This window comes from Oncorhynchus gorbuscha, linkage group LG08 (assembly GCF_021184085.1).
Source record: "Oncorhynchus gorbuscha isolate QuinsamMale2020 ecotype Even-year linkage group LG08, OgorEven_v1.0, whole genome shotgun sequence".
Classification (NCBI taxonomy): Eukaryota; Metazoa; Chordata; class Actinopteri; order Salmoniformes; family Salmonidae; genus Oncorhynchus; species Oncorhynchus gorbuscha.
In genome coordinates this window covers 34765941-34791309 of record NC_060180.1, presented here as the reverse complement: position 1 = coordinate 34791309, position 25369 = coordinate 34765941, and the positions used below count along the sequence as shown (strand labels likewise).

The 25369-nt window shown below is 41.5% G+C and overlaps 1 protein-coding gene across 2 annotated transcripts; it reads left to right on the top strand.

Annotated features, from left to right (window-relative positions):
• The first annotated feature begins 2918 nt into the window (after positions 1-2918).
• Positions 2919-24986, top strand: LOC124041534 (endophilin-A2-like). Of its 2 annotated transcripts, none has more exons than XM_046359234.1 (8): positions 2919-3000; positions 12957-13025; positions 13133-13349; positions 13544-13677; positions 13785-13943; positions 21281-21384; positions 21559-21689; positions 22292-24986. In XM_046359234.1, the coding sequence occupies exons 2-8, from the start codon at positions 12957-12959 to the stop codon at positions 22474-22476; spliced, it is 999 nt and encodes a 332-aa protein (XP_046215190.1). In that variant the 5' UTR covers positions 2919-3000; the 3' UTR covers positions 22477-24986. The 2 variants fall into 2 exon arrangements, with proteins under 2 accessions (XP_046215190.1, XP_046215189.1); XM_046359233.1 differs by having other exon boundaries at positions 2971-3178.
• Positions 24987-25369: the final 383 nt, after the last annotated feature.

The following is a 25369-nucleotide window of genomic DNA, read 5'->3' as shown; positions in this document are numbered from 1 at the left end:
CCTTAGTTCTCTCACCGCCGACCACCCATCTCGATGCCCTGATGATGACTTCCATGGCCATAGTGAAGGCCAGAGGAGAAATTGTACAGCCTGCCATTATGCCTACTTCCAAGCGCTGCCATGTTGTTGTGAAGTCAGGTGTTGTGAAACACAATTGCAGGTCTTGGAAATAGGCCTTTACCAGTGTAGTGATGGGTTCTGGTACTTGGAAAATGTTGAAGGATTCCCAGAGGAGTTCATGGGGAACTGAGCTAAAGGCATTGGCCAAGTCGAGGAAGATGACATAGAGGTCTCTCTTGTCCTTCTTAGCTGTTTGGATCTGGTGCCAAATCATACTAGTATGTTCCAGGCAACCAGAGAAACCAGGAATGCCTGCTTTCTGTACAGATGTATCAATGTACTTGTTCCTTTCCAGATAAGTGGACAGCCTCTGTGCTATTATACTGAAAAAGATCTTCCCTTCGACGTTGAGAAGGGAGATTGGTCGGAATTGACTGATGTCTGTCGCATCCTTCTCTTTCGGGATTAGCACACCACCAGCCCTTCGCCATGCCTTTGGTATTATTTCCTTCTGCCACACTATCCTCATGAGCCTCCAAAGAAAGCGTAGAACATCCGGGGTGTTCTTGTAGAGCTTGTATGGTACTCCATTAGGCCCAGGAGCCGAGGCCGCTCTTGCTCTTCGGACAACGTTCTCTACTTCCCTCCATTTTGGAGGGTCAGTGTCCAGATTGAATTCTGGTGGTTGAATAGGTGGGATGTCATGTGGGATGATTATCTGCTCATGCCTTTTCATGTCCTGGTGGACCTTTTCCAGATGTTCTTCCAGTTCAGGCTTTGTAGTTTTTAGGATTCCGCACTTTTCCTTTGCGAAGAGATCTTTGACAAACTTAAAGGGGTTTTTATAGAACCGTGTTCTTGAGTGTTCCTTCTTCCTACGAAGTTTCCTTAAGTTTTCCGCTGTTCGCAAGGTTGCCAGCCGACATTTAATGTCTGCTTGGAGTAGCATGAGACCTTCTCTCTCTGCATCAGAGGCCTTCTTCCACTGCTTCCTCAGCTGCCTTCTCTCTCTGACAAGTATCTCGATCTCCTGCTGTCTCCTAGATTTGGCTGGCGCGGGAGGTGTCTTGCCACTTCTCCTTTCGTTTACGCCAAAGCGCTCTTCTCCATAGTGGTAGATAATGTCTCCCATCCTTTCAAGCTTTTTCTCTGCTGTTCCTACCTGTTGTTCCAAGATTTTTGTCAGGTCGTTGTTGATTGTTTCCCACTCTCTCTTTTCAACGGCTTTGGGCCACTTCACACTCGGTCTGTGCCCTTTGATCTTTTCCTCTTTTAGAGGTCTCTGTGGTTGGGTGAGTTCATCCACCGGCATTTCTGTGCTTGTGTTATCCTCCTCAGTTACAGGGGTGCTGATGCTCTGCAAACTTTGGTTTGCGTCCCGTCGCTGTGCTTCATTCGACAAAAAGCATGTTTAACAAACTGAGTTTAAACCTGAACTCTGGGTTGACTATCTCTGAGCTGTCAAACTCAGAGGGTTTTCGGTTTCAGAACAGGTGATAACAATTAGTTCACTAAACCCGATTTCTGAAATAGAGTCCTGGATCATTCAGGATGGAATTGTAAAATGTTCAGATACAAATAGGTTGCACTGAACAGACATGATTGCCTGCATGTAGAAAGGTATTGGCCAACTGAACTCAGAAACCATTTTTAAAATATAATATGCAGCAGTGTGAATATTGCACCCTTCTGAATAAGGCACAAATGTTGCCAAAAACATTCACCCCTTGACACTGGGAAAGGAAAGTGAGCAGACTTAGATGCATCCATTGTCCTCAGTAGAGCTGTCACATCTACGGCCCACAGCTAGTCCCTTCACCAATATCTCATTTCCTTTACCTGTATGGAGGATTGGGTAAAGGTGAAAGAAGATTCCAAGTAGCATCCACCTTTCATTGTAGCAACCACCTGTCCTCTCACAGTTCAGCAGATAAAGAAGATGGCTAACTCTTCTTGACATCAGTCTTTAATGGGTATTTGATGTTGTTGGCACAACCTCGGTCTTTCTCACTCAAAATCCCACACGCATCCCCTTATCTTTACAACGGTTAGATTTTCAAAATGCAAACAATGAGGTATCAACCCCGAGATTTTTTAAAACATTTTCTGACAACCAATTAAACCCCTTGCACAATTTCTAAACTAATATTGCATTAACACAGATTAGGCCTAGTCCTGAACTAAAAATACAATTTCGGTAGAGATTTTCCATTGTCCGCCACAGTGAATGCTCATAACACCCATAAACACATAAATAGTTCCAATGGATTTTCCACCATTCATTTTTCACATCGTGAATATTACAAAAAAAGCTTACCTTAACGTGACATTTTTGATAGCCATGTAATTCTCTCTTGGTCAAGGTGAGTTTTCTCAACATTATTCACCTCAATTTACTTGCAAAAATGTGCAATGCTAATTATTGCTAAAAATGACCTTGTCCAGAGAGATTTGCGAATTAAAACATCACACCAGGGTAAACCGAGATGAAACACAAACCGACATGAAACAAAATCCCAGATGGAAAAATGAATGGTGGAAAAAACGATTGGAACCATTTCCGGGGTTTATGACTCATACATGCTCTACAAATTCAGAACTAGGTTTTAGCTTAATCCGTGTCTGGAAAACTGGTTAGATGTGTTCAAAAAGAGAAGGGCTGTCATCATTGTGCCATGTAGTGGCACTGGGTTTACACCAATCCAACACAGAAAGGTTATTTGTAACATACTTAATTAAAAACATTTTGGAAGGAAAACTATTTAACTCATATTGTAAGTAACTATAGGTCATATTTCATATACATCTGGGAACACTGGACAGTTACTTTAATCCCCTTGGGCAATAGTGGGAGTTGCAAAATCGTCATCTAGCCACAGATTTTACTACTCCTTACAGGAAGTATGGTTGCCAGGCAAGTTCCACTCACCAAGGCATAAGGTAAACCATCTGGAAGACGTGTATGGTCAAAGCAGCAGAGAAACTTCAGCGAGCTATTCCTAAAATCCAACTTTCAGCATTTGTTTTGAAGCCGCTTGCACGTAAATAAATAAACTAATATCCTGCTGCAAAAATGTCTGTCGCAGGCTTCAAGAAACAATTTTATAAAGCCAGCCAGGTCAGTGAACAACAACTATTTTACTTCGGCTAACGTTAGCTTGCTAGCGGTAGCTTTACTTATGCAAAAGCTATTAATGTTATTTTTTTACGAGGAAATATGTGACCCAAATGTTTATCTAAATTATTCAACTTTTAATTTAGTCTAATGGATAACTTCGGTGGACGGGTAAAGTCCTCGCAAAGTTAAATCGGCATAGCGCCGGTTAGTTGAGTATGTTAGTTAGCTACTGTTAGCAGCTAACTAGATGTCAGTTCAGCACGGTTTAGAAACTCTTGACTGTGCAGTTACTTTGTCGCGTCGTTATGCGATTGACACAATGTTTAAATTTGCTACGGCTAGCTTACTACAATGTTTCAATTTGCCATTTTAAAAAAACGCGTTTGAAAACAGCGCCATTGCAGCGATGTCATTATATGTTTGCATAGCTAGCTAGTGAGTTTCGTATCAGAATGTTGACTCGACTCAATTTAAATACCCCCCCCCATTCTCTGCTAAATATTCAGCCACTCTCTCCTGACATACATCTTGGCCTGGGTTTACGGACAGATTTCCATTGGAGGGATGGGTAAAGCAGGGTAGACTAGAGGCGAATTAAACTAGCTGTGTGAGTGAACGAGACATTAAACCTTTTTATCTGAGCTCAACCAACAAGTGTGTGTCGGGATGATGTCTTGGACATTTTATTATAATAGCTAAATATATTGGTAAAACTACAGATGCTTATCTGTACAGCCTGCATTGCTATATCAATTGTCATGACTACAGAGAATGCACCTCTGACTGAAGTTACCATCATGTGTCCGTTTGTTGGGAGGGATGGAGGGAAGTAGTGTTTCTGGATGGAGAGGGACATTCCATTCCTTCTAGACTAGAGGTCGACAAATTATGATTTTTCAACGCCAATACCGATAAGGATTATTGGAGGACCAAAAAAGCTGATACCGATTATTATTATTAATAATAAAATAAAAATCACAGGTATTTGTAATAATGACAAATGCAACAATATGAACACTTATTTTAACTTAATATAATACGTCAAAATCAATTTAGCCTCAAATCAATAATGAAACATGTTCAATTTGGTTTAAATCATGCAAAAATAAAGTGTTGGAGAAGAAAGTAAAAGTGAAATATGTGCCATGTAAGAAAGCTAACGTTTAAGTTCCTTGCTCAGAACATGAGAATATATGAAAGCTGGTGGTTCCTTTTAACATGAGTCTTCAATATTCCCAGGTAAGAAGTTTTAGGTTGTAGTTTATTATAGGAATTATAAGACTATTTACCTCTATACCATTTGTATTTCATTAACCTTTGACTATTGGATGTTCTTATAGGCACTTTAGTATTGCTAGTGTAACAGTATAGCTTCCGTCCCTCTCCTCGCTCCTCCCTGGGCTCGAACCAGAAACACAGCGACAACATTCACCCTCGAAGCGTCGCTACCCATGCATAGCAAGGGAAACAACCACAGACTCAGAGCGAGTGACGTTTGAAACGCTATTAGCGTGCGCTAACTAGCCAGCCATTTAACTTCGGTTACACCAGCCTCATTTTGGGAGTTGATAGGTCATAAAGTCATAAAATTCAAGTGGCCGAAAGTGCTGTTTGAATTCATGTTTATGCGCCTGCTTCTGCCTACCACTGCTCAGTCAGATACTTAGATACTTGTATGCTTGTATGATCAGTCAGATTATACGCAGCGCAGGACACGCTAGATAATATCTAGTAATATCATCAACCATGTGTAGTTATGATTGATTGATTGTTTTTTATAAGATAAGTTTAATGCTAGGTAGTAACTTACCTTGGCTTACTGCATTCGCATAACAGGCAGTCTCCTTGTGGAGTGCAACAAGAGGCAGGTCGTTATTGCGTTGGACTAGTTAACTGTAAGGTTGCAAGATTGGATCCCCCGAGCTGACAAGGGGAAAATCTGTCATTCTGCCCCTGAACGAGGCAGTTAACTCACCGCTCCTAGGCCGTCATTGAAAATAAGAATGTGTTCTTAACTGACTTGCCTAGTTAAATAAAGGTGTTTAAAAAAAAGGGCAAAATCAGTGTCTAAAAATACCCTAATTTTTTCGCCATTCCGATTAATCGGTCAACCTCTATTCCAGACCCACCACACTGTTGTTCTCTCTACAAACTATTCCCTTCCCCCTCTACCATTCCCTTCATCTGTCCATCTCCATGACAAATGATCTTGTAGTTGGAGTGATAGTGCTAATTTGCATATGGATGGGGATGATTGGTAACCATGATTGACTCCATGGGTCTACCAGCCATAACACGTGAATTCCTCACTCACGCGCTATGAGTAGCACGGTCTCTACTTGCCAGATACAACATGCCCTTTTGTGGAATTTAGTGTGTGATGTAGTTGTCACACTAAAAATAGCACTTATCTAATAATACGTTTGTTATTGAACGGATATGAAACGCATTGTAGCCCTTGCCGATACGAACAGAATCTGCATTTGGCATCAAGGGAAATAACTACAGAACAGTTTGTATAGTCCTAAGGAAGTAATCTGACAGCTTTGAGAGAGAGAAACTGTTGAAATGGGCCTATTAGGTTTTTGTAAATACACTTTTGAGGCCCTCCATAAATACTGCTGTAACACAATGTGTTTGTGTGTATGTGTGTGAACTGGAATGGCCTCTGACTGTACCACTCACCTCTACAGCATATCCTAGTCTCAGACAGGTCATTTTGCATAGACACCAATTAGGCTGGGCCTAGTCACCCTCAAGCCCCTGTCATTTAAATGTCCCATGAGTGTGCAGAGACTCAGGCGTACCCTTATTATGAGGCCATCTGCTATGTTATAGGGGCCTGTTTTGGAAATACGAGTGCAGTCTGTTGTAGTGTTGTCACGATTAAGGTTGGGTGATATTTGGGATACCTCTTCTATGATATTCTGCTCCAAATATCACAATATCCAATATAACTGTTTAGCCACGTTAATGACAATGTTTCCGGACTGCAATTGTTGTGCTTATTTACAATATTATAGTCCTATTCACATGGTGAAAAAATAGGGCTTTGTTGTGATGTGGCTATCATTAATGTGATGAATGCTATTCATCGAATAATTATCTACTACGTTTAATTATTACTCAATTACATTTACCATGTAACAGTTAACTCATTAGGATTTTGGGGCACCACGGGAAAAGTTTAACTCAGGAATATATCGATATCATACCAGTCATTAATCAATAATTTCCTCATATCACTCATTCTGAATGTTGTTGACTTTGTAAATATGGACGAACCCTAAACTAAGTGATGAATCAGCGTAACACAAATTTGCTTAATTATGTATTTACTAACTAAATAATACATACATAAACACACACGGTATAGGTTATTGATTACTAACATAATGCAATGAAAACAGTCCCTAGTGGACTAACCCGATATGACGGCTTGTTACACAATTGAAAGGGGGTGGGGAAAGAAAGAACGGGAGATAGAGTGGACTTATCGTACATACATTTGGAAACTACGCTCACTGTAAGTATGAATATTTAGCACCCTAACAACCGCTCATTCGGATTAGAAATGCAACATATACTTACTCGTAGATGTCGTTCTCTGCCGTCTCTCTGAAACCACTCGGTCTGTTTATGGCAAGTAATTTGATGTAAGTCTCTTGTTGTCCACCAGAGGTCACAATGGTCTTAGTTGTAGGCTTATTTTGTTCTGGAGTGTTATTAGAATGGATACATCAGAGGTGTACCACACGGTGGTGAAAGGGATCTGTGTTCCCTCCCGTCTTTGGTCAATTGTCCTAGACTACTTTATATACCAGCTGCAGACTGGGAATGTTTGGTCTTTTATTTATTTATTTATTTTTTATTTCACCTTTATTTAACCAGGTAGGCAAGTTGAGAACAAGTTCTCATTTACAATTGCGACCTGGCCAAGATAAAGCAAAGCAGTTCAACACATACAACGACACAGAGTTACACATGGAGTAAAACATGGGCTCGAACCAGGAACACATCGATAACAGCCACACTCGAAGCGTCGTTACCCATCGCTCCACAAAAGCCGCGGCCCTTGCAGAGCAAGGGGAATAACTACTCCAAATCTAAAAGCGAGTGACGTTTGAAACAGTATTAGCGCACACCCAGCTAACTAGCTAGCCATTTCACATTGGTTACACCAGCCATAAGGCTGATAGGCTTGAAGTCATAAACAGCGCTGTGCTTGCGAAGAGTTGCTGGCAAAACGCACAAAAGTGCTGTTTCAATGAATGCTTACGAGTCTGCTGCTGCCTACCGCTCAGTCAGACTGCTCTATCAATCAGACTTAATTATAACATAATAACACACAGAAATACGAGCCTTTGGTCATTAATATGATCAAATCATTTTGAAAACAAAACATTTTTCAGTGAAATACGGAAAGGTTCAGTATTTTATCTAACGGGTGGCATTTCTAAGTCTAAATATTCTTGTTACATTGCACAACCATCAACTATGTCATAATTACGTAAATTTCTGGCAAATTAGTTCGCAAAGAGCCAGGCAGCCCAAACTGTTGCATATACCCTGACTCTGCGTGCAATGAACGCTAGAGAAATTATACAATTTCACCTGGTTAATATTGCCTGCTAAACTGGATTAGTAGTTATAACTAGTGATTATGATTGTTTTTTATAAGATAAGTTTAATACTAGCTAGCAATTTACCTTGGCTTCTACTGCATTCACGTAACAGGCAGGCTACTCGTGGAGTGCAATGGTTAGAGCGTTGGACTAGTTAACTGTGTGGTTGCAAGATTGTGAAACCCCTGAGCTGACAAGGTGAAAATGTGTCATTCTGCCCCTGAACAAGGCAGTTAACCCACAGTTCCTAGGCAGTCATTGAAAATAAGAATGAGTTCTTAACTGACTTGCCTAGTTAAATAAAAGGTATTAAAACCTTTTTTTTTATAATCGTAAATCGGGGCCCAAAAATACCGATTTCCGATTGTTATGAAAACATGAAATCGACCCTAATTAATCGGACATTCCGATTAATCGGTCGACCTCTAGTGTGGACCAAGTCCTCACATTCTCTGGTCTGTATTTAAATTCTCAGCAAACTCTGGCCTTGGAGGGTGTTCTGTCCTGTTGACACAATGTCTGTGCTCACATGAGCGTGGTTACTGACTGGGCCCAGGTTTAAAGGAAAAGCCATTATCTAATTTAAAGGCTAAAATCACGCTTCTATCATTTCAAAAGTGTTCTTATACGTAATTTATTTTATACAACATTTAGATGCAAACCTGATAACTAGGACGTGTACACTTTCAGAGTTACAGTTATCTTGTTATACAGTCTTTCTGATCATTTTAATGACATCACAAAATAGACATTTTCCTTATTCCATCCCCAATGTTTGAATGTGGAAATATAATGTCCCGGTGTCTGATGTTGAAGTTTTGGCAACAGTCTCTCTCTATACACAGCACATTCCTTTGTTCAATACTGCAGGGCAAGAGAGAGAAAGTTTACGACCTGCGTTAAGTCATAAAACCTGCCCAACTCCCCCCTTCCTCTCTGGTGGGAGGGGGGTCTGGCTATCTGTCAGCCTTGTGCCGAGCTGATCTGGCGCCTTTGATCCTTACTAAGGAGAGAGTCATGACAGCTTAGTTCATCAATTTAGATGTCATTTTCAACATATTGATACAGCATAACTGATAAAACTGCCTCATTTTGGTGAGTACATTTCAAATAGAGTATAGTTTTACACTTCACGATATATCGTCAATGTCAAATATCACGATATTCTATTGAATCACATATCGGCCCAACCCTAGTCACGATACCCAAATTTTAGTATCACTACTTTATACCAGGGGTATTCAACTCTGACCCTACGAGTGCTGGAGCCTGCTGATTGTATGTTCAACATTGATAATTAATTGCACCCACCTGGTGTCCCAGGTCTAAATCAGTCCCTGATTTAGAAGGCAGCACTGGGGGGGAAAACACAGTGGAACAGGCTTTGAGGTCCAGAGTTGAGTTTGAGGGCTCTATACTATCACGATACTGCAGAAGGAGAAAAAAACTAAGTGGGGAGATGGACTGATTTTTCTTTTTTTTGTGGGGGGAGATTTGCTTTCAAAATTTCACTTTTTAAAAATTTATAGAGCATCCAATGCTTCTGTTTTTTAAAGTCCACAACCATGCTGAAATCACATAGGATACCATTTTTGAGGTTTGGTAAAACTCTAAATATTGATTTGATTGTAGTTAGCCATTATTTCAAGTGCTCCTGTACCTAGGGCTGTTTTTGTTTAGCTGTGTTTCTTTACCTCACATGGAGTTTGCAAAAAAAAAAGGCCCACTTGATTGATGCAAATTATCCTGATTCTGCCAGGTAGATGTATGCTAGTTTGTACTTAACTTGAGAAGGTTTTTGGATAGCCTTTCCATCTACCAGAAAACGGTTATCATTAGCATTCCTAATGGCTACACAAGCTGGTAGACATACTCACACCGCTAACACACACAGACTTCGGGGGAATACGAATCACTGATGCGTTCTGTTCATGTCTTATGATAACTTTGGGAAAATGTGTTGCTTTTCTAATTAGTTCAGTATATTTAGTTAGCTTTTTTACATTGCACATATTGCACTTTTACTTGTCCAACACTTTTTTTTTGCATTATTTACACAATTGAACATGTTTCATTATTTATTTGAGGCTAAATGGATTTATTGATGTATTATATTAAGTTAAAATAAGTGTTAATTCAGTATTGTTGTAATTCGGGGATACGAATCACTGATGCATTCTGTTCATGAGAAAATGTGTTGCTTTTCTAATTAGTTCAGTATATTTAGTTGATTTCCGAACGTGAGACACGTTTGATAGACATTCTGATACCGGATCGTTCTTAATGTTGTAGTATTCGAAAAAGCTCTGAAGTATTGGTACTAGAGGTCGACCAATTAATCGGAATGGCCGATTTAATTATGGCCGATTTCAAGTTTTCATAACAATCAGAAATCGGTATTTTTGGACGCTGATTTTGCCGATTTTAATATATATAGATTTTTTTTTAAAGATATATATATATATAGTCCGTTTGTCTGTTGGTGTTTTACTTACCCTGTATCTGGTGGGGTGACTTGTTCGCTTGTGGGTGTGGGCCATGGTGTGTTTCGTAAATCTCGCTACGCAGCAGTAGTGCCCAAATCGGATTCCTGGGTCGTTATTTTTACCAGGAGAACCGATCAGGTCAACAGCCTGCCGATTAAACAGACACACACACACACACAGTCACTTCCACACACACACTCACATGCAAAGTGTTATGCACGTACAATACAACGTCAGTAACAGTCTGTTGGAAAACACGCATATACAGACACTCTTGCGCTTCCTCTTCTCTCTCTGACACAGTTCAAGCTCATTTGTTAGTCACGGTCAACATGAACTTGAAATTATGTAATGTCAAATTTCAATGCCTGTGACATTGAAAACCAATACATAATTGCTTCATTTTGTGTCACTGAACTCCATACATTAGTCTGTTCCATTTCATAATATTGACTCTACTGTCATATGAGGAATTATTTTGAGTTGGCTCTTGGCAACATATGTTGATCATTTTGCTGCTGGGGTTTTAATATTAGCAGCCTACTTGTTGCTACATCTTGAACCGCAGATCATGGAATTGGCTATGGCAGCATTAATGCACGGAGGGAGAACCTGCAAAATGGCTGGTGCTCATCATGTGATCGTACACCAGAGAGATGTGTTGATAACATGAACAAAAGCACCAGAAATATGTTCCCACTCCCAGGCAGGCCCACCCCCAGTCCGACATGTTATGTCATATAGCATCATGTGGATTACAGCTATCAGTAGCTGAAACCTGGCCACTGAGCATGTAATGTGACAGCATTGAACACGCCAGGTTATGCGACTATGGTAACTGCAACAGTTATTGCACTTCAGGTGCAACTTGTTTCACGATTTATGGCAACAGCTGAAGCAGGAATGAAGCAGGCGTACGGTCTTTGAGAGTGTATTGCACACTGATGGGCAGGTTATTTAGGTTGGTGAGTAGTTACTAGTTGATATGTTTTAATCAGTGGTGTAAAACTTTTGGAATGGAGCGAAAGCCTGCATACACTGGGTCTCCATGACTTAGATGAAAGAACACTGCTAATGTAAAGACTGGTTGACTAACCCATCTGCTGTGTGCATGTAGTGAGATAAATGCCCTGGAGACAGCTGCACTGAGTCACATGGTGGAGGAATATTCAAAAAAAGTGATTTTTACCTGCCAATCAACCAAAAGCTTCTGGTGATTGTGTGCACATGGGTGTGTCTGTGTGTGTGAGAACGTCTCTGTCTGAAAGTGTTCCTGTCTGTCGGTGACTTGTGGGGCCTGTTCTGGTGACTTTTTAAAAGGACATTCTACCCCAAAATGAATTCAAATAAAATTATGCTGACAGCAAATTTTATTTTTTATTAAACCACGTTTTTTATGTATTTTTTTGTTTTGTTGGGGGTGGAGTTACAGGTACATTATCCCTTTAAATGTTAACGTTTATAAAACATGTACCCATAGGCTGCCACTCAAAAGAAAGAACAAAAAAACTGGCAAGAAATAAATATAGTAAGAAAAATACTAAAAACAAAGTGGTCATCAGTGTGCTCATCGTCCTTACCAGGGTCTTGACCTGACTGCAGTTCGGAGTCGTAACTGACTTCAGTGGGCCAATGCTCACCTTCGATGGCCACTGGCACACTGGACAAGTGTGCTCTTCACTGATCAATCCTGGTTTCAACTGTACCGGGCAAATGGCAGACGGCGTGTATGGCTCGTGTGAGCGAGCGGTTTGCTGATGTCAACATTGTAAACAGAGTGCCCCATGGTGGAGTTATGGTATGGGCAGGAATATGCTACAGAAAACGAACACAATTGCATTTTATCAATGGCAATTTGAATGTACAGAGATACCATGATGAGATCCCATTGTCGTGCCGTTCATCTACCACCATTACCTCATGTTACAGCATAATAATGCACCGCCCCATGTCGCAAGGATCTGTACACAATTCCTGGAAACTGAAAATGGCCCAGTTCTTCCATGACCTGGATACTCACCAGACATGTCACCCATTTGAGCATGTTTGGGATGCTCTGGATCAACGTGTACGACAGCGTGTTCCAGTTTCTGCCAATATCCAGCAACTTTGCACAGCGATTTGAAGAGGAGTGGGACAACATTCCACAGGCCACAATCAACAGCCTGATCAACTCTAAGCAAAGGAGATGTTACGCTGCATGAGACAAATGGTGGTCACACCACATAAAGACTGGTTTTCTGATCCATGCCTCTACCTTTTTTTCTAAGGTATTGCTGACTAATAGATGCATAACTGTATTCCCGGGCTTGTGAAAATCCATAGATTAGGGCTTAATCAAATTATTTCAATTGACTGATTTCCTTTTTATATGAACTGTAATTCAGTAAAATCTTTGAAATAGTAGCATATAGAGGTGAAATGTTGCATTGACCATGTTCAGTGTAGACTTTCACTGCTAGGAGTAGACATGTCCTGTAATGAACCAGCAGAGACTGGAGAAGAGCAAACTTTCTCCATCACATGGGCAATACCACGTTTCACTTCTGTATGCTACTATTCTGTCTGAATTAGGCCTGCTTTGTTGTGATTGAAAATTCCCGTGCAGAATGGATGTGAAAGAGACTTGTAGTCAACTTATTATTCTCCTCCCTTGTCCTTTTGTAGATGGTGAGTGAGAAGGTGGGGGGTGCAGAAGGAACCAAGCTGGATGAAGACTTCAAAGATTTGGAGAAGGTAAGGGCTCTTTCTCCTTAACAAAACGACCCTCCTGTACTACAAACAACCGTTTTTGTTAAAGGAAGTTGTACATAATTGTCTTACCCTTTCTCTCCTCCCCACAGAGGGCAGATGTTACCAGCAAAGCGGTGGTGGATCTAATCTCTAAAACCTCTGAGTACCTGCAGCCCAACCCAGCGTCCAGGGCCAAGCTGACCATGCTGAACACAGTGTCTAAGATCCGGGGCCAGGTGAAGAGCCCTGGCTACCCCCAGGCTGAGGGGCTGCTGGGGGAGAGCATGGCCAAGTTCGGACGAGAGATGGGAGAGGACACCAACTTTGGTAAGAAAGAAATTGGTTTCATAAATCGCCATAAGTTTTTTTATTTTAGCCTTTGCCCCTCAAAATACAGAATTCCAGGTGTGTGTGTATGTATGAAGTAATGACCACTCAAAACAGTACTCAATAGAAGAACATTGTCCTTTGTGGCAGTTGAGTGGATTGTGTACCCACTCATGTAAATGTTTGTCCTGTAGGTGGGGCCCTGGTGGACGTGGGCGAGTCCATGAAGAGGCTGGCCGAAGTCAAGGACTCTCTGGATATCGACGTCAAGCAAAACTTTATCGACCCACTGCAGGCCGTCGTCGACAAGGACATCAAAGATATCCAGGTACAGATCTAGAATGAGTGATTCTCAACTCTACCCCAATGTTACACATTTTTGTTCTAATCCTGCAAAATCAACTAAGGGAGGGCTCTCTGCTTCTCCCTGCCCAGCATCATCTGAAGAAGCTGGAGGGCAGGCGTCTGGACTACGACTATAAGAAGAAGCGGCAGGGGAAGATTCCAGACGAGGAGCTGAGATCGGCCCTGGAGAAGTTCCACGAGTCCAAAGAGCTGGCTGAGAGCTCCATGCACAACCTGCTGGAGACTGACGTGAGTCATCAAATTGTATTAGTCACATGCGCCGAATACTACAGGTGTAGTAGACCTTAGAGTGAAACGCTTACTTACAAACCACTAACCAACAATGCAGTTAAAGAAAATATGCATAAGAAATAAAAAGAAACAAGTAAAGGGCAGCAGTAAAATATATATACATATACAGGGGGGTACCGGTACAGAGTCAATGTGCGGGGGCACTGGTTAGTCGAGGTAATTAAGGTAATCTGTACATGTAGATAGAGTGATTATGCATAGATAATAACAGAGTAGCAGTGGCGTAAAAATGCACGCATGACTGTAAGTCGCTTTGGATAAATGTCTGCTAAATTATATACAGGTAACTGCCAAAATAATGGAAACACTTTTGTAAATTAGGGATACAAAATATATTGAAAACAGGTGCCTCCACACAGGTTTGGTTCCAGAGTTAATTAACCAATTAACTTCCCATCATGCTTAGGGTCATGTATAAAAATGCTCGATAGGCCATTATTTTGGCTATATTTTGGCTTCCACATAGGATGACAAAGCCCCCATCCACAGGGCACGAGTTGTCACGTAATGGTTTGATGAGCATGAAAACGATATAAACCATATGCCATGACCATCTCAGTCACCGGATCTCAACCCAATTGAACACTTATGGGACAACCAAATTATTGAATTTCTAGTGGAAGAATGGTTTCGCATCTCTCCGATAGTTCAAGACACTTGTAGAATCTATGCCCAGGTGCATTGAAGCTGTGCTGTTTTTTTTATGCATGCCAGTAAGGTCACAACACTAAACATTGCATTATAACGGTGACAAACTATGCCCACGAACTGTTAGGGCCTACATAAACCTGTCCCAACAGCAGAGCTTTATTTTAAGCACCATGTAGTGAATCCTTACCAGCGAAACAGTTCATTCTGCCTCATTTACTGCCTTTTTTTCAAACATAGCTGATATGGCTGACTTGCTTAAACAAATGTGGTTTCTACTGACAATTGAGATGTACAAACTATGGCATAAGGGAACGATGAGCGGAAAAGAGGCCATCCGTAATTTCGATTTAAGACTATGAGAGAGCTAGGACTGACGTAATCAATATAACTGTTTGTTTAGCACTTTTGAAATGTACAGTGACAGAATTCAGAACATGGGCTGTCCTTAGTATTCTCCCTGTACACCAAGTCAGAACTGTGGGATAAATAAAGGGAGCATATAAGCAGACAATAAATGCTCTTACAATATTCAACAATATTTCTGTAAAACAGGCAATAGGCTACATGTGCACCACCAAGTCAAAACAGTAAGGGGAAAGGGACCAAATTATTAGGGTGAGGCACATGGGCTACTAACGGCTTACTACACAACATACACTTCGTATTACTTCCTTAGCTATGGGGGGAGTTCCCAGTTGTCTTGAACTCACTGAAGTCAGAAGGATTGAAACGTTGGACCACCACACACCCTCTCCATCGAATAGCAGGCAGGGGAAGGAAAATAGTCATTGCCATGCAATGCTTGCAGTTAGCCACGGATTCCTTCATAACCATTCATTGTTGAATTTGCAATTTCCAACTGGTTGTATAATGTTTATAGCCGAATAGCACGGATAGATAAAACCTATCAATTCACTTCATATGACAAGGATTGAAGAGGATTTGCCGGTAGATTGTCGATGTGATTCATGACTGCTTGTCTGGCTTGATAGCTAATATTTTGAAAGTATGATGTCGACATGAGTCCAATCAAAGCTACGGTAGACATAACATGATTTGACATCATTTTATTTGTGGTCAATGACCTTCAGCATTCTTGGATGGACACTTCTAATGTAAATCTATCGCAGCACCCAAGGGGCTTGGAACTTTCTAGCTCTCCCTGTAGATTTTGCGGTGACGTAGTGTCCCCATAAGTAAAGAAGATTACCAACCCCTACGCTCTGTATTTTCCACTGGCTGCCCCACCACCACACTGAGCTAGGCTGAAACGCCTGCATTTTGGAGCTTCCTTACTCAAGAAAGCAAAAAATAGATAATGTTTGTATGCGGCTTTATTATCTCAATTATTATATTTTTTTACATAGTTTGCAAAATGATAAGTGACACGTAGTAATGCCAAAATAACATGCAAAACACACGTGTGTGTGTGTATGTATGTATGTATGTATGTATGTATGTATGTATGTATGTATGTATGTATGTATGTATGTATGTATGTATGTATGTATGTATGTATGTATGTATGTATGTATGTATGTATGTATGTATGTATGTATGTATGTATGTATGTATGTATGTATGTATGTATGTATGTATGTATGTATGTATATATGTATATATTAGCTAAACAGGTGGCTGTCTGCCCCACCTGACCTGAATGATGGGTCGCCACTGCCTGTATACTATATATAGTGCTCCTTACAAATGAATTGGTCGTAAAGTGCTCCCTTAACAGAAACATACAGTATGTGCCTAAACTTCTCAATAGCAAGTATAAACAGTGACAAGGAATAAAGGGAGCCTATTTTCCATTGGTTGTCTGGGTAGAAGGTCAGAGCTAGTATGATCGTCATGCCATATGAGGTTTCATACTCCCAAGCCATAATACCCTATCGCTAGCATTAGCACTAGATTTGGCATCAAGGTTAGCAATTAGCCTTGATGAGTATTTCAGGACCAGAATGCAGTCCGCTTGCCACGACTACATAGCTGGCAAGTGGAACAGTTAAGTCATGTCACAGCAATGTTGGTACTAGCAACTGAGAACATGTCTAACCTGTCTGATGGCCTGGGGCCTCATTTATAAATGTTGCGTATGTATAAAATATACCCCAAAACATGCATGCACCAGTTTTCCCACAAAAGTTTACATTTATTAAAACTGAACTTGGCGTAAGAATGTGCTTCACTCCACGCAAACTTTAGACCATGTTTACACACATTTTCTAGTGGTTGAAGTTTTGTATTGCGTGCAAATGGGGGATGAATAAAAAACAAGATGCAGCCATTGGCAGTTAGTAGGCCTAAGAGTGAAAATCTGTGTATAAAAATAACCTACCTAAAATAATTAGACATAGGAAGTAGTTTCCTACTTATTTTATTTTCATTGCAGAATAAATTCCTCACATTCTGCCCGTGATGGATCCCCGAAGTAGCCATACAACATGACCATGCACATCTCTGATTTAATTGGGCCAAGTAGCTTAGTAAATAGAGGCTATTTCAAGCTTTGCTGTTGCCTATGCCATCCCATTGGCAGCACGGTTTATAACAGAATCAAGTTGAATTTAACAGGTGAACAGACAGTTGATGTCACGACTTCTGCCGAAGTCGTTGCCTCTCCTTGTTCGGGCGGTGCTCGGCGTTCGACGTCACCGGTCTTCTAGCCATCATTGATCCATTTTTCATTTTCCATTGGTTTTGTCTTGTCTTCCCACACACCTGTTTTCAATCCCATTCATTACCTGTTGTGTATTTAACCCTCTATTTCCGCTCATGTCTTTGTCAGAGATTGTTTATTTGTCAGTGTAGAGTTTTTGTTGTATAGGTGCGCGACGGGTCTTCGTACCCATATTTGTTTGTTCTTTTCCTGTTTAGTGTTATGGAGCATGTTACTATGACATTATTAAAAGACTCCATTTTACACTCCGTTTGACTCTCCTGCGCCTGACTTCCCTGCCACCTATACACATTTCCCTCAAGTTGATCTTTTACATTGAAGTACAGTGCCTTCGGAAAGTATTCAGACCCCTTGACCTTTTCTATGTTTTGTTATGTTACAGCCTTATTCTAAAATGGATTAAATAAAAATACATTTACATAAGTATTCAGTCCCTTTACTCTGTACTTTGTTGAAGCACCTTTGGCAGCGGTTACGACATCGAGTCTTCTTGGGTATGACGCTACAAGCTTTGCACACCTCTATTTGGGGAGTTTCTCCCATTCTTCTGGGCTCAAGCTCTGTCAGTTTGGATGGGGAGCGTTGCTGCACAGCTATTTTCAGGTCTCTCCAGAGATGTTCGATCGGGTTCAAGTCTGGGCTCTGGCTGGGCCACTCAAGGATGTTCAGAGACTTGTCCCGAAGCCACTCCTGCGTTGTCTTGACTGTGTGCTTAGGGTCGTTTTCCTATTGGAAGGTGAACGTTCGCCCCAGTCTGAGGTCCTGAGTGCTCTGGAACAGGTTTTCATCAAGGATCTCGCTGTACTTTGCGCCGTAAATCGATCCTGACTGGTCTCCCAGTCCCTGCCACTGAAAAACATCCCCACAGCATGCTGCTGCCGCAACCATGGTTCACCATAGGGATGGTGCCAGGTTTTGTTTTTTCTCAAGGTGACGCTTGTCATTCAGGCCAACGAGTTCAATCTTGGTTTCATCAGACCAGATAATCTTGTTTCTCATGTTCTGAGAGTCCTTTAGGTGCCTTTTGGCAAACTCCAAGTGGGCTGTCATGTGCCTTTTTACTGAGGAGTGGCTCCACAGAGGAACTCTGGAGCCCTGTCAGTGACCTTCGGTTTTTGGCCTGACCAAGGCCTTTCTCCCCCAACTGCTCAGTTTGTCTGGGCGGCTAGTTCCAAACTTCTTCAATTTAAGAATGATGGAGGCCACTGTGTTCTTGGGGACCTTCAATGCTGCAGACATTTTTTGGTACCCTTCCCCATATCTGTGCCTCGTAACAATCCTGTCTCTGAGCACTACAGACAATTACTTCGACCTCATGGCTTGGTTTTTGCTCTGACATGCACTATCAACTATGGGACCTTTTTATATAGACCGGTGTGTGCCTTTACAAATAATGTCCAATCAATTGAATTTGCCACAGGTGGACTCCAATCAAGTTGTAAAAGCATCTGAAGGATGATCAATGGAAACTGGATGCACCTGTGCTCAATTTAGTGTGTCACAGAAAAGGGTCTGAATTACTTACCACCCCTAATGCCAAGAGCAAAGCGGTCATCAAGGCAAAGGGTGGCTACTTTGAAGAATCTAAAATATATTTAGATTTGTTTAACACTTTTTTGTTTTGTTTTTTTGGTTACTACCGTAATTGCTGGACTATTAAGCGCACCTGAATATAACCTCACCCACTGAATTATAAAAAATATGTATTTTGTAAATAAATAAGCCGCACATGTCTGTAAGCCGCAGGTGCCTACCGGTACATTGAAACAAATGAACTTGGTCACTATCTTCCTCCTCCTGTGCACTGAAACCACCTGAAGTCATCTCCTTCGGTGTCGGAGTTGAATAGCCTCAGAATTGCTTCATCCGATGTTGGATCGTTTTCATTGTCGCTCTCATCACTTTCATCCGGAGGCAAATACCCCGCTGAGCTCATGCTGCCCCTTCAACACGCAGCAGTTCAGCCTTTCGAAACCTGTTGATGATAGTGGATTTTTTGACAATGCTCCACGCTGTCAGGACCCACTGGCAGACTTGACCATAAGTTGCTCTTCGCATGCGGCCCGTTTTAGTGAAGGATTTCTCCCCACTTGTCATCCAAGCCTCCCACTGAACAAGGAGCGCCACCTTAAATGCACGATTTACACTGATGTCGAGTGGCTGCAAATACTTTGGGCCATCTGCTTTCGTTGTCTTTTTGCACTGAGTCAGTTCCTCGCGCTGCTGTTTCCAACGTCTTATCATCGACTCATTAAGGCCAAGCTCCCGTGCAGCAGCTCTATTTCCTTTTCCAACAGCCAGATCGATCGCCTTCGACTTGAAAGCTGCATCATATGCATTTCTCCGTGTCTTTGCCATGATGAGGGTGACAAAATTACTACCGTAATCAGAATGATGGGAAGTTTGAGCGCGCTCGATTTACGTCACATTATGTGACGGTGCTCAGTTTTCTGACGGCATTAATCTTGTGAAAGCGGGAAAAATCCATAAATTAGCCGCGTCATTGTATAAACCGCGAGGTTCAAAGCGTGGGAATAAAGTAGCGGCTTATAGTCTGGAAATTACGGTACATGATTCCATATGTGTTATTTCATAGTTTTGATGTCTTCACTATTATTCTACAATGTAGAAAATAGTAAAAATAGTACAAATAAAGAAACCCTGGAATGAGTACTGGTACTGTGTTATTTTTTATTTAGTGCAGTCTGACATTGAGATTCTTGATAAACATGAGCAATAAGGACGATGAAGTAAATCATTGAAATACTGAGCTTTATTGTATATTCAAAACAATTACCATTGTGGATTACCACAGTGGAGGGTAGCATGTCTTGGGGGGTATGATCTTTCAGTAACTGCCAAAATAAAGGAAAAACCCACCGTGTTTCAATGCCACTTTTGGTTACTGTATGACTCCATGTCTTATTTCATTGTTTTCATGTCTTCACTATTATTCTACAATTTAGAAAAAAGTCCAAATAAAGAAACTCTGGAATGAGTAGGTGTGTCCAAACTTTAGACTGTTTTATATATATATATATGAGTCAGTTCCTCGCACTGCTGTTTCCAACGTATAGAAATATGCAAAAATATCTAAACCTGTTTTCGCTCTGTAATTATGGGGTATTGTGTGTAGATTGAGGATAAAAAATTTAAAAATCCATATTAGAATGGGGCTGTAACAAAATGTGGAAACAGTAAAGGGGTCTAAATACTTTCCGAAGGCACTATGTATGCAACTACTGTAAGTAGCCTACTGTTATGTCAATGTTTTTGAGAAGTTTCAGAACTTGCGGGCAGTCCAGCATATTTAGGATTGGGGTAAAAATCGATCTAAAACATTATTGAATTCAAACGTTCTGCTGACTGATCCACAACAATTAGCGGCAGATTTTATTTTAGAATCTGTCAGTCCCTTTGCCAAATACTGCATAAATGACTGTAAAAGATTAAAGGATTCTGCCAACACCTTCAATGACATTTTGATCAAATTTGCCATTGCTCTTTCTTTTAGAAACTGACGTGGCCTAATTCCAATAGTTCCAGATTATGCAGCAAATAAAGGGTGTTTTCACAATAAAAGGTGAATGGGGGGCGTTTTCCAGGCCGAGTTATAATGCTTGTTCACGTGCGCACGGTTTTAAGACGTGTCTGATTTATTTTTAGACATACGTATTCATTTCAGAAATTGTGCACGCAGAAATTGTGTGAAATTTACGCAACTGTTATAAACGAGGCCCATGTTAGGTATTTACCTTTTGTTCCATCAAGGTATGGAGTGAGTACAACACGTGTTAGAGAGTCAGAAAATAGGCCTTGTGAGGGGAGAGAATGAAGAACAATGAAGCAAACGTGCCTAAGTGTTCCATGGTAATGGCATTTCTTGTCCCGTCCCCCTGTATTATTTCTACATCTGACTGATTTCTGTGCTTGTGTGTAGGTGGAGCAGGTGAGTCAGATGGCTTCTCTGGTGGAGTCCCAGCTGCAGTATCACAAACAGGCCGTGCAGGTTCTGGAGGAGCTGACTGACAAACTCCGAGACCGGTATTTAAGCTCTGTGTGTGTGGACATCTACAATTCAGTTCAAGATGTTTGTGTTGATTGTCACTGTGTGTGTGTGTGTGTGTGTGTGTGTGTGTGTGTGTGTGTGTGTGTGTGTGTATTTCCCTGTTTGCGTGTGTGTGACCGGAGTCATCCCCTCTCCTGTGTGTGTATCAGGGTGAACGAGGCCCAGTCTCGCCCCAGGCGTGAGTACACTCCTAAACCCCAACCCTCCTTTGACTACGGAGAGCCGGAGCACTCAAACGGAGGATACTCCCCCACTGCCAACTCCCCTTCCTACTCATCAGGTAAGATTGGCCCTTAGCTGCGTGTTGTGTGCGTGCTTTTGTCCCTGTCTGTGTGTATCTATTGTCTTACCAGCCCAGAACTGATCTTTCTCTGCATGTATAGCCCCCCTTGTAGAAGTTCCATCCTTCCACAGAACACCGTCCATGAAGAAAAATCTACACTGTCAGTGTGTGTGTGAGTCTGTGAAAGAGTGACACTTAAATGGTATTTTATTGACTCCCTTCGGGAGTTTTTTTTTTTAAATAACATGGAATGGTGTGTGTTGGATGCTTTAACCCTCCCATCCCCTGCATGTCACCACAAAGAGTATATGGTTGGTCACTAACACACACTCCCACGTGCCCCAGCCTCTACAACCACTAAACTAACCCTGTGCACTGGATCTGGTAGCTGGTAACTGTTCCCTTCAGCCCTCTGAACCCAGAGGTTTGGAGGTTTCTGAAGTGTTCTGGTTCCAGAAGTGTTCTTCTCCTGCATCTCCCTCATTTAAACTCTGGAAGTGGTCCTGGTTTGAAAATGCGAACCGTGTTTCAGAAGAATGCAACATTTTTAAGTTTCCTTTTTCTCTTTCCAACACATTCCTCTCCTTCCCTGTCCCCAGGCTCTGAGCCGTGCGCTAAGGCATTATATGACTTCGAGCCGGAGAACGAGGGTGAGCTGGGCTTCCACGAGGGCGACATCATCACGCTGACCAACCGCATCGACGAAAACTGGTTCGAGGGCACACTCCACGGCCAATCAGGATTCTTCCCCAACAACTACGTAGAAGTGGTAGTGCCCCTGTAATGCTCAGAGAGGAGAAGAGGGAGGGAGAGGGAGACGAGAGGGCATCTCAATTGTCTGAAGTGGGTCACTGGTCTAAATAGAAGGAGATCTCGGCATGAGGAAAGTAGCTGAGGAGAGAGGTCACTTTAGATTGAGATTCACCCAAATATGGATGCACAGAAAAAGTGAGGGAGACAGGATAAGGATGCTGATGGAGGCAAAAGTTAGTACAACATTGGGGTTGGGTGTATCTTTGTTTTCATTCTCTATGCACCTGTGCACTTTCTACCCTTTACCTCCCTTACCGGGAGATATGAAGAAGGGGTTCCTAGAGGAGATGTTTGTGTTATTATGCGTGACCTGTACCTATGAACACTACCAGGCTATGCTGTAAGCAGACCTAGGGGGGGGAAACGGCAGTAAAATTGCCTTGATATTGTTGCCTTTAATCACTCATTTACTTTACGTTGTCCTCATTTCTAGGCAGAATTGTTTAAATCTGTTTAATTTTCATGCACACACACCCTTTTCTTTTCTATACAAACACAAGATGTGGAGCGTTAGAGCTCCGTTTTGGCACTTATATGCTGCCCTCTGCTGGTCTGAGTGTTGTACCGTCAGCAGTAGGATGGAGTTGCAATAGATACTGATCCTGTTGCGTGTTTCCTCCCCTAATGGTTTATTTCATGGTCCTTTTTTCAAACTCATAATCTGTCCCATACTTGTAAAATGTGATTGTTCAGCTTGTATGTGGAATAACTAGCCTGATTGCCAGCCTGTTTCTACTGAAGCCAACGTGGCTATTGTCTTGGTAAGGCAACAATATGGGGTTGGGCACCTAGGCTAGTGAATAACTAGTGAATGGTCCTTGGTCCTTTTCTGTTGGCATACACACAGCTCTGCTGGTCAGAGTTGTACTACGTCTCTGAACACTATCTCTGTTTAGTACTGTTACTGCCTCTAGGCTGCCTTTCATAGACTCCGTCTGCAATACCTCTCTGCCTTCCTCTCCTCTGTATCTCTGCCTTACACTAACTTTTACATGGTCTAATTATCAAAAAGGGGACATTTTGCATTTCTCACCCAATGTCCTTAGTTCTGAATGTGTTTTTGTGTTCTGAAACAAATTTGTAGTAATCTGCACCCTGTGACAATAACCCTAGTCTCTGTGCCTGAGGGCTGAAACCAAAGTTTAAAAAATATATATATATTAAATTGCGTGGAGATTGATACCTCAGTGGCCTATAATTGACTTGCTACAGTTAGTCTATGTACAGTCAGTATGGTGTATGTCTGTCAGTATGCATCGCTTGTTGACACGGCTGACAGTGTCTTGGAGAATTATCAGGTTTTCTAGAGTATTTACGTGTCACCCCCAGTGTGTGTGTGTGTGGGAGAGAAAGAGTGGACAGAGTACTGGATATGACCAAACACTAGTGTTTTTCTGGGTGTTACAAACTGTTCCAGTTTCAGTTCCACCTTTAACCCAGAGCCTCATAACTGTAAAGATATGAACTCTACACACAGACAATAACTGGTTCTCCTTGTTATCTCGTTGTTTCACTCATTCATGGCATCCGTGGAACTGGAGCATAATCTTTTATATAGAAATAGCACAGTTTATCCCCTACCCCCACTCTCTGGCTCTCTGCCCCCATTCCTATGCCCCCTTGCCTCCCCTCTCTCACACCTGCCCCTGGTCCCTCCCTATTGTCATCCCTAACCCCCACCCCACTCATCTCCTAATCCTCCCCCTCGAGCCCTGCCTCTCTCCCATCACTACAGAACTCTCCCTCTCTCTCCACTCCTTCCCTAGAACATTTTGGTATGTTCCTGTTATTGTAATGTTTACATGTTTCTCTTGTCTATTATATTTGTTGAGTTGACATGGTTTTGGGTTTAGGGCCTCTGTCAGTGAGTAATGTTTAGGTGCAGGTGCCATGGTCCTTTAGCCTAAGTGAAAATAACTAGGCAGGGGGAAGAGAGGATTATGTTGTGCCAAGTACCTCGTTATACCTGTGTCGATTTAATAATATAACAAAGGGTTCAGTCCACAAAAACTGACAAAAGGTGGTCGTGTGTCGTTGTCAACTATTCTAATGCCACTGGTGAATTATATGTGTATGTTTTTCACACTACATTCGGAGCTGGGGTAAGATCTACCAACCCCCCCCTGCTGGAGTACCATATTATTTAGATATTATGAAAATAAGTATTGTCTTAACTTTATTTTAATATACAGAATCATATTGGAAGGTGTCCTGTGTAAATTGCTAGTAGCCTGCATGTGTCTATAGGTAATGCCTTGGCTTAACGATTTAATGCCTCATTATGAGGCTCTTTTTTTGTTGTTGTAACTGTGACACTAGGGATCGAGGCTTGAACCAATTCAGGGTGATCTTTTTGTATGGATTCTCTCTATATTATCTTTGTATTGTCATAATCTCCTGCGTATTGTATATTTTTGTTATGATGTAAAGGGGAAAGGATGCTGTCCTTTCACTTGTTAAATAAATATAAAGGAAAGTGAAGTGGCCCTCCGTGTGCTGGTTGTGTCTTCAGGGTTACAATGCATGATTGGATGGATTGTTTTGTTTTTGGGGATGCACATTATGCATATCATTTACATATTAATTACACTATTTTCAGTCTTTCATTAATACAGTGTAGTTTCAATATTATACACATATGTTGAATGAAATTATGACGTTAACTGTAGCCTAAATTCATAGAATAATTTAATCAGTGGTTTCAAAAAAAAATAATAGGTCAGTCAGGCTCTGGAATAAGTGTCCAAGCAGGTGGTGTGAGACAAGCAATCTATTTGAGATGTCACAACCAATCTCTCACCCTACTGAAGAAGCCTAATCAAAGCAAACTTCACAATAAACCACACAATGACATATCATATACT

What these genes read in the sequence shown, in the direction of transcription:
- LOC124041534 (XM_046359233.1), top strand. Translation starts at nt 3,134, where the DNA reads ATGTCTGTCGCAGGCTTCAAGAAACAATTTTATAAAGCCAGCCAG. An exon ending in AATTTTATAAAGCCAGCCAG is followed by an intron (nt 3,179 to 12,956) that starts GTCAGTGAACAA and finishes GTCCTTTTGTAG; the next exon opens with ATGGTGAGTGAGAAGGTGGG. An exon ending in ACTGACAAACTCCGAGACCG is followed by an intron (nt 21,385 to 21,558) that starts GTATTTAAGCTC and finishes TGTGTGTATCAG; the next exon opens with GGTGAACGAGGCCCAGTCTC.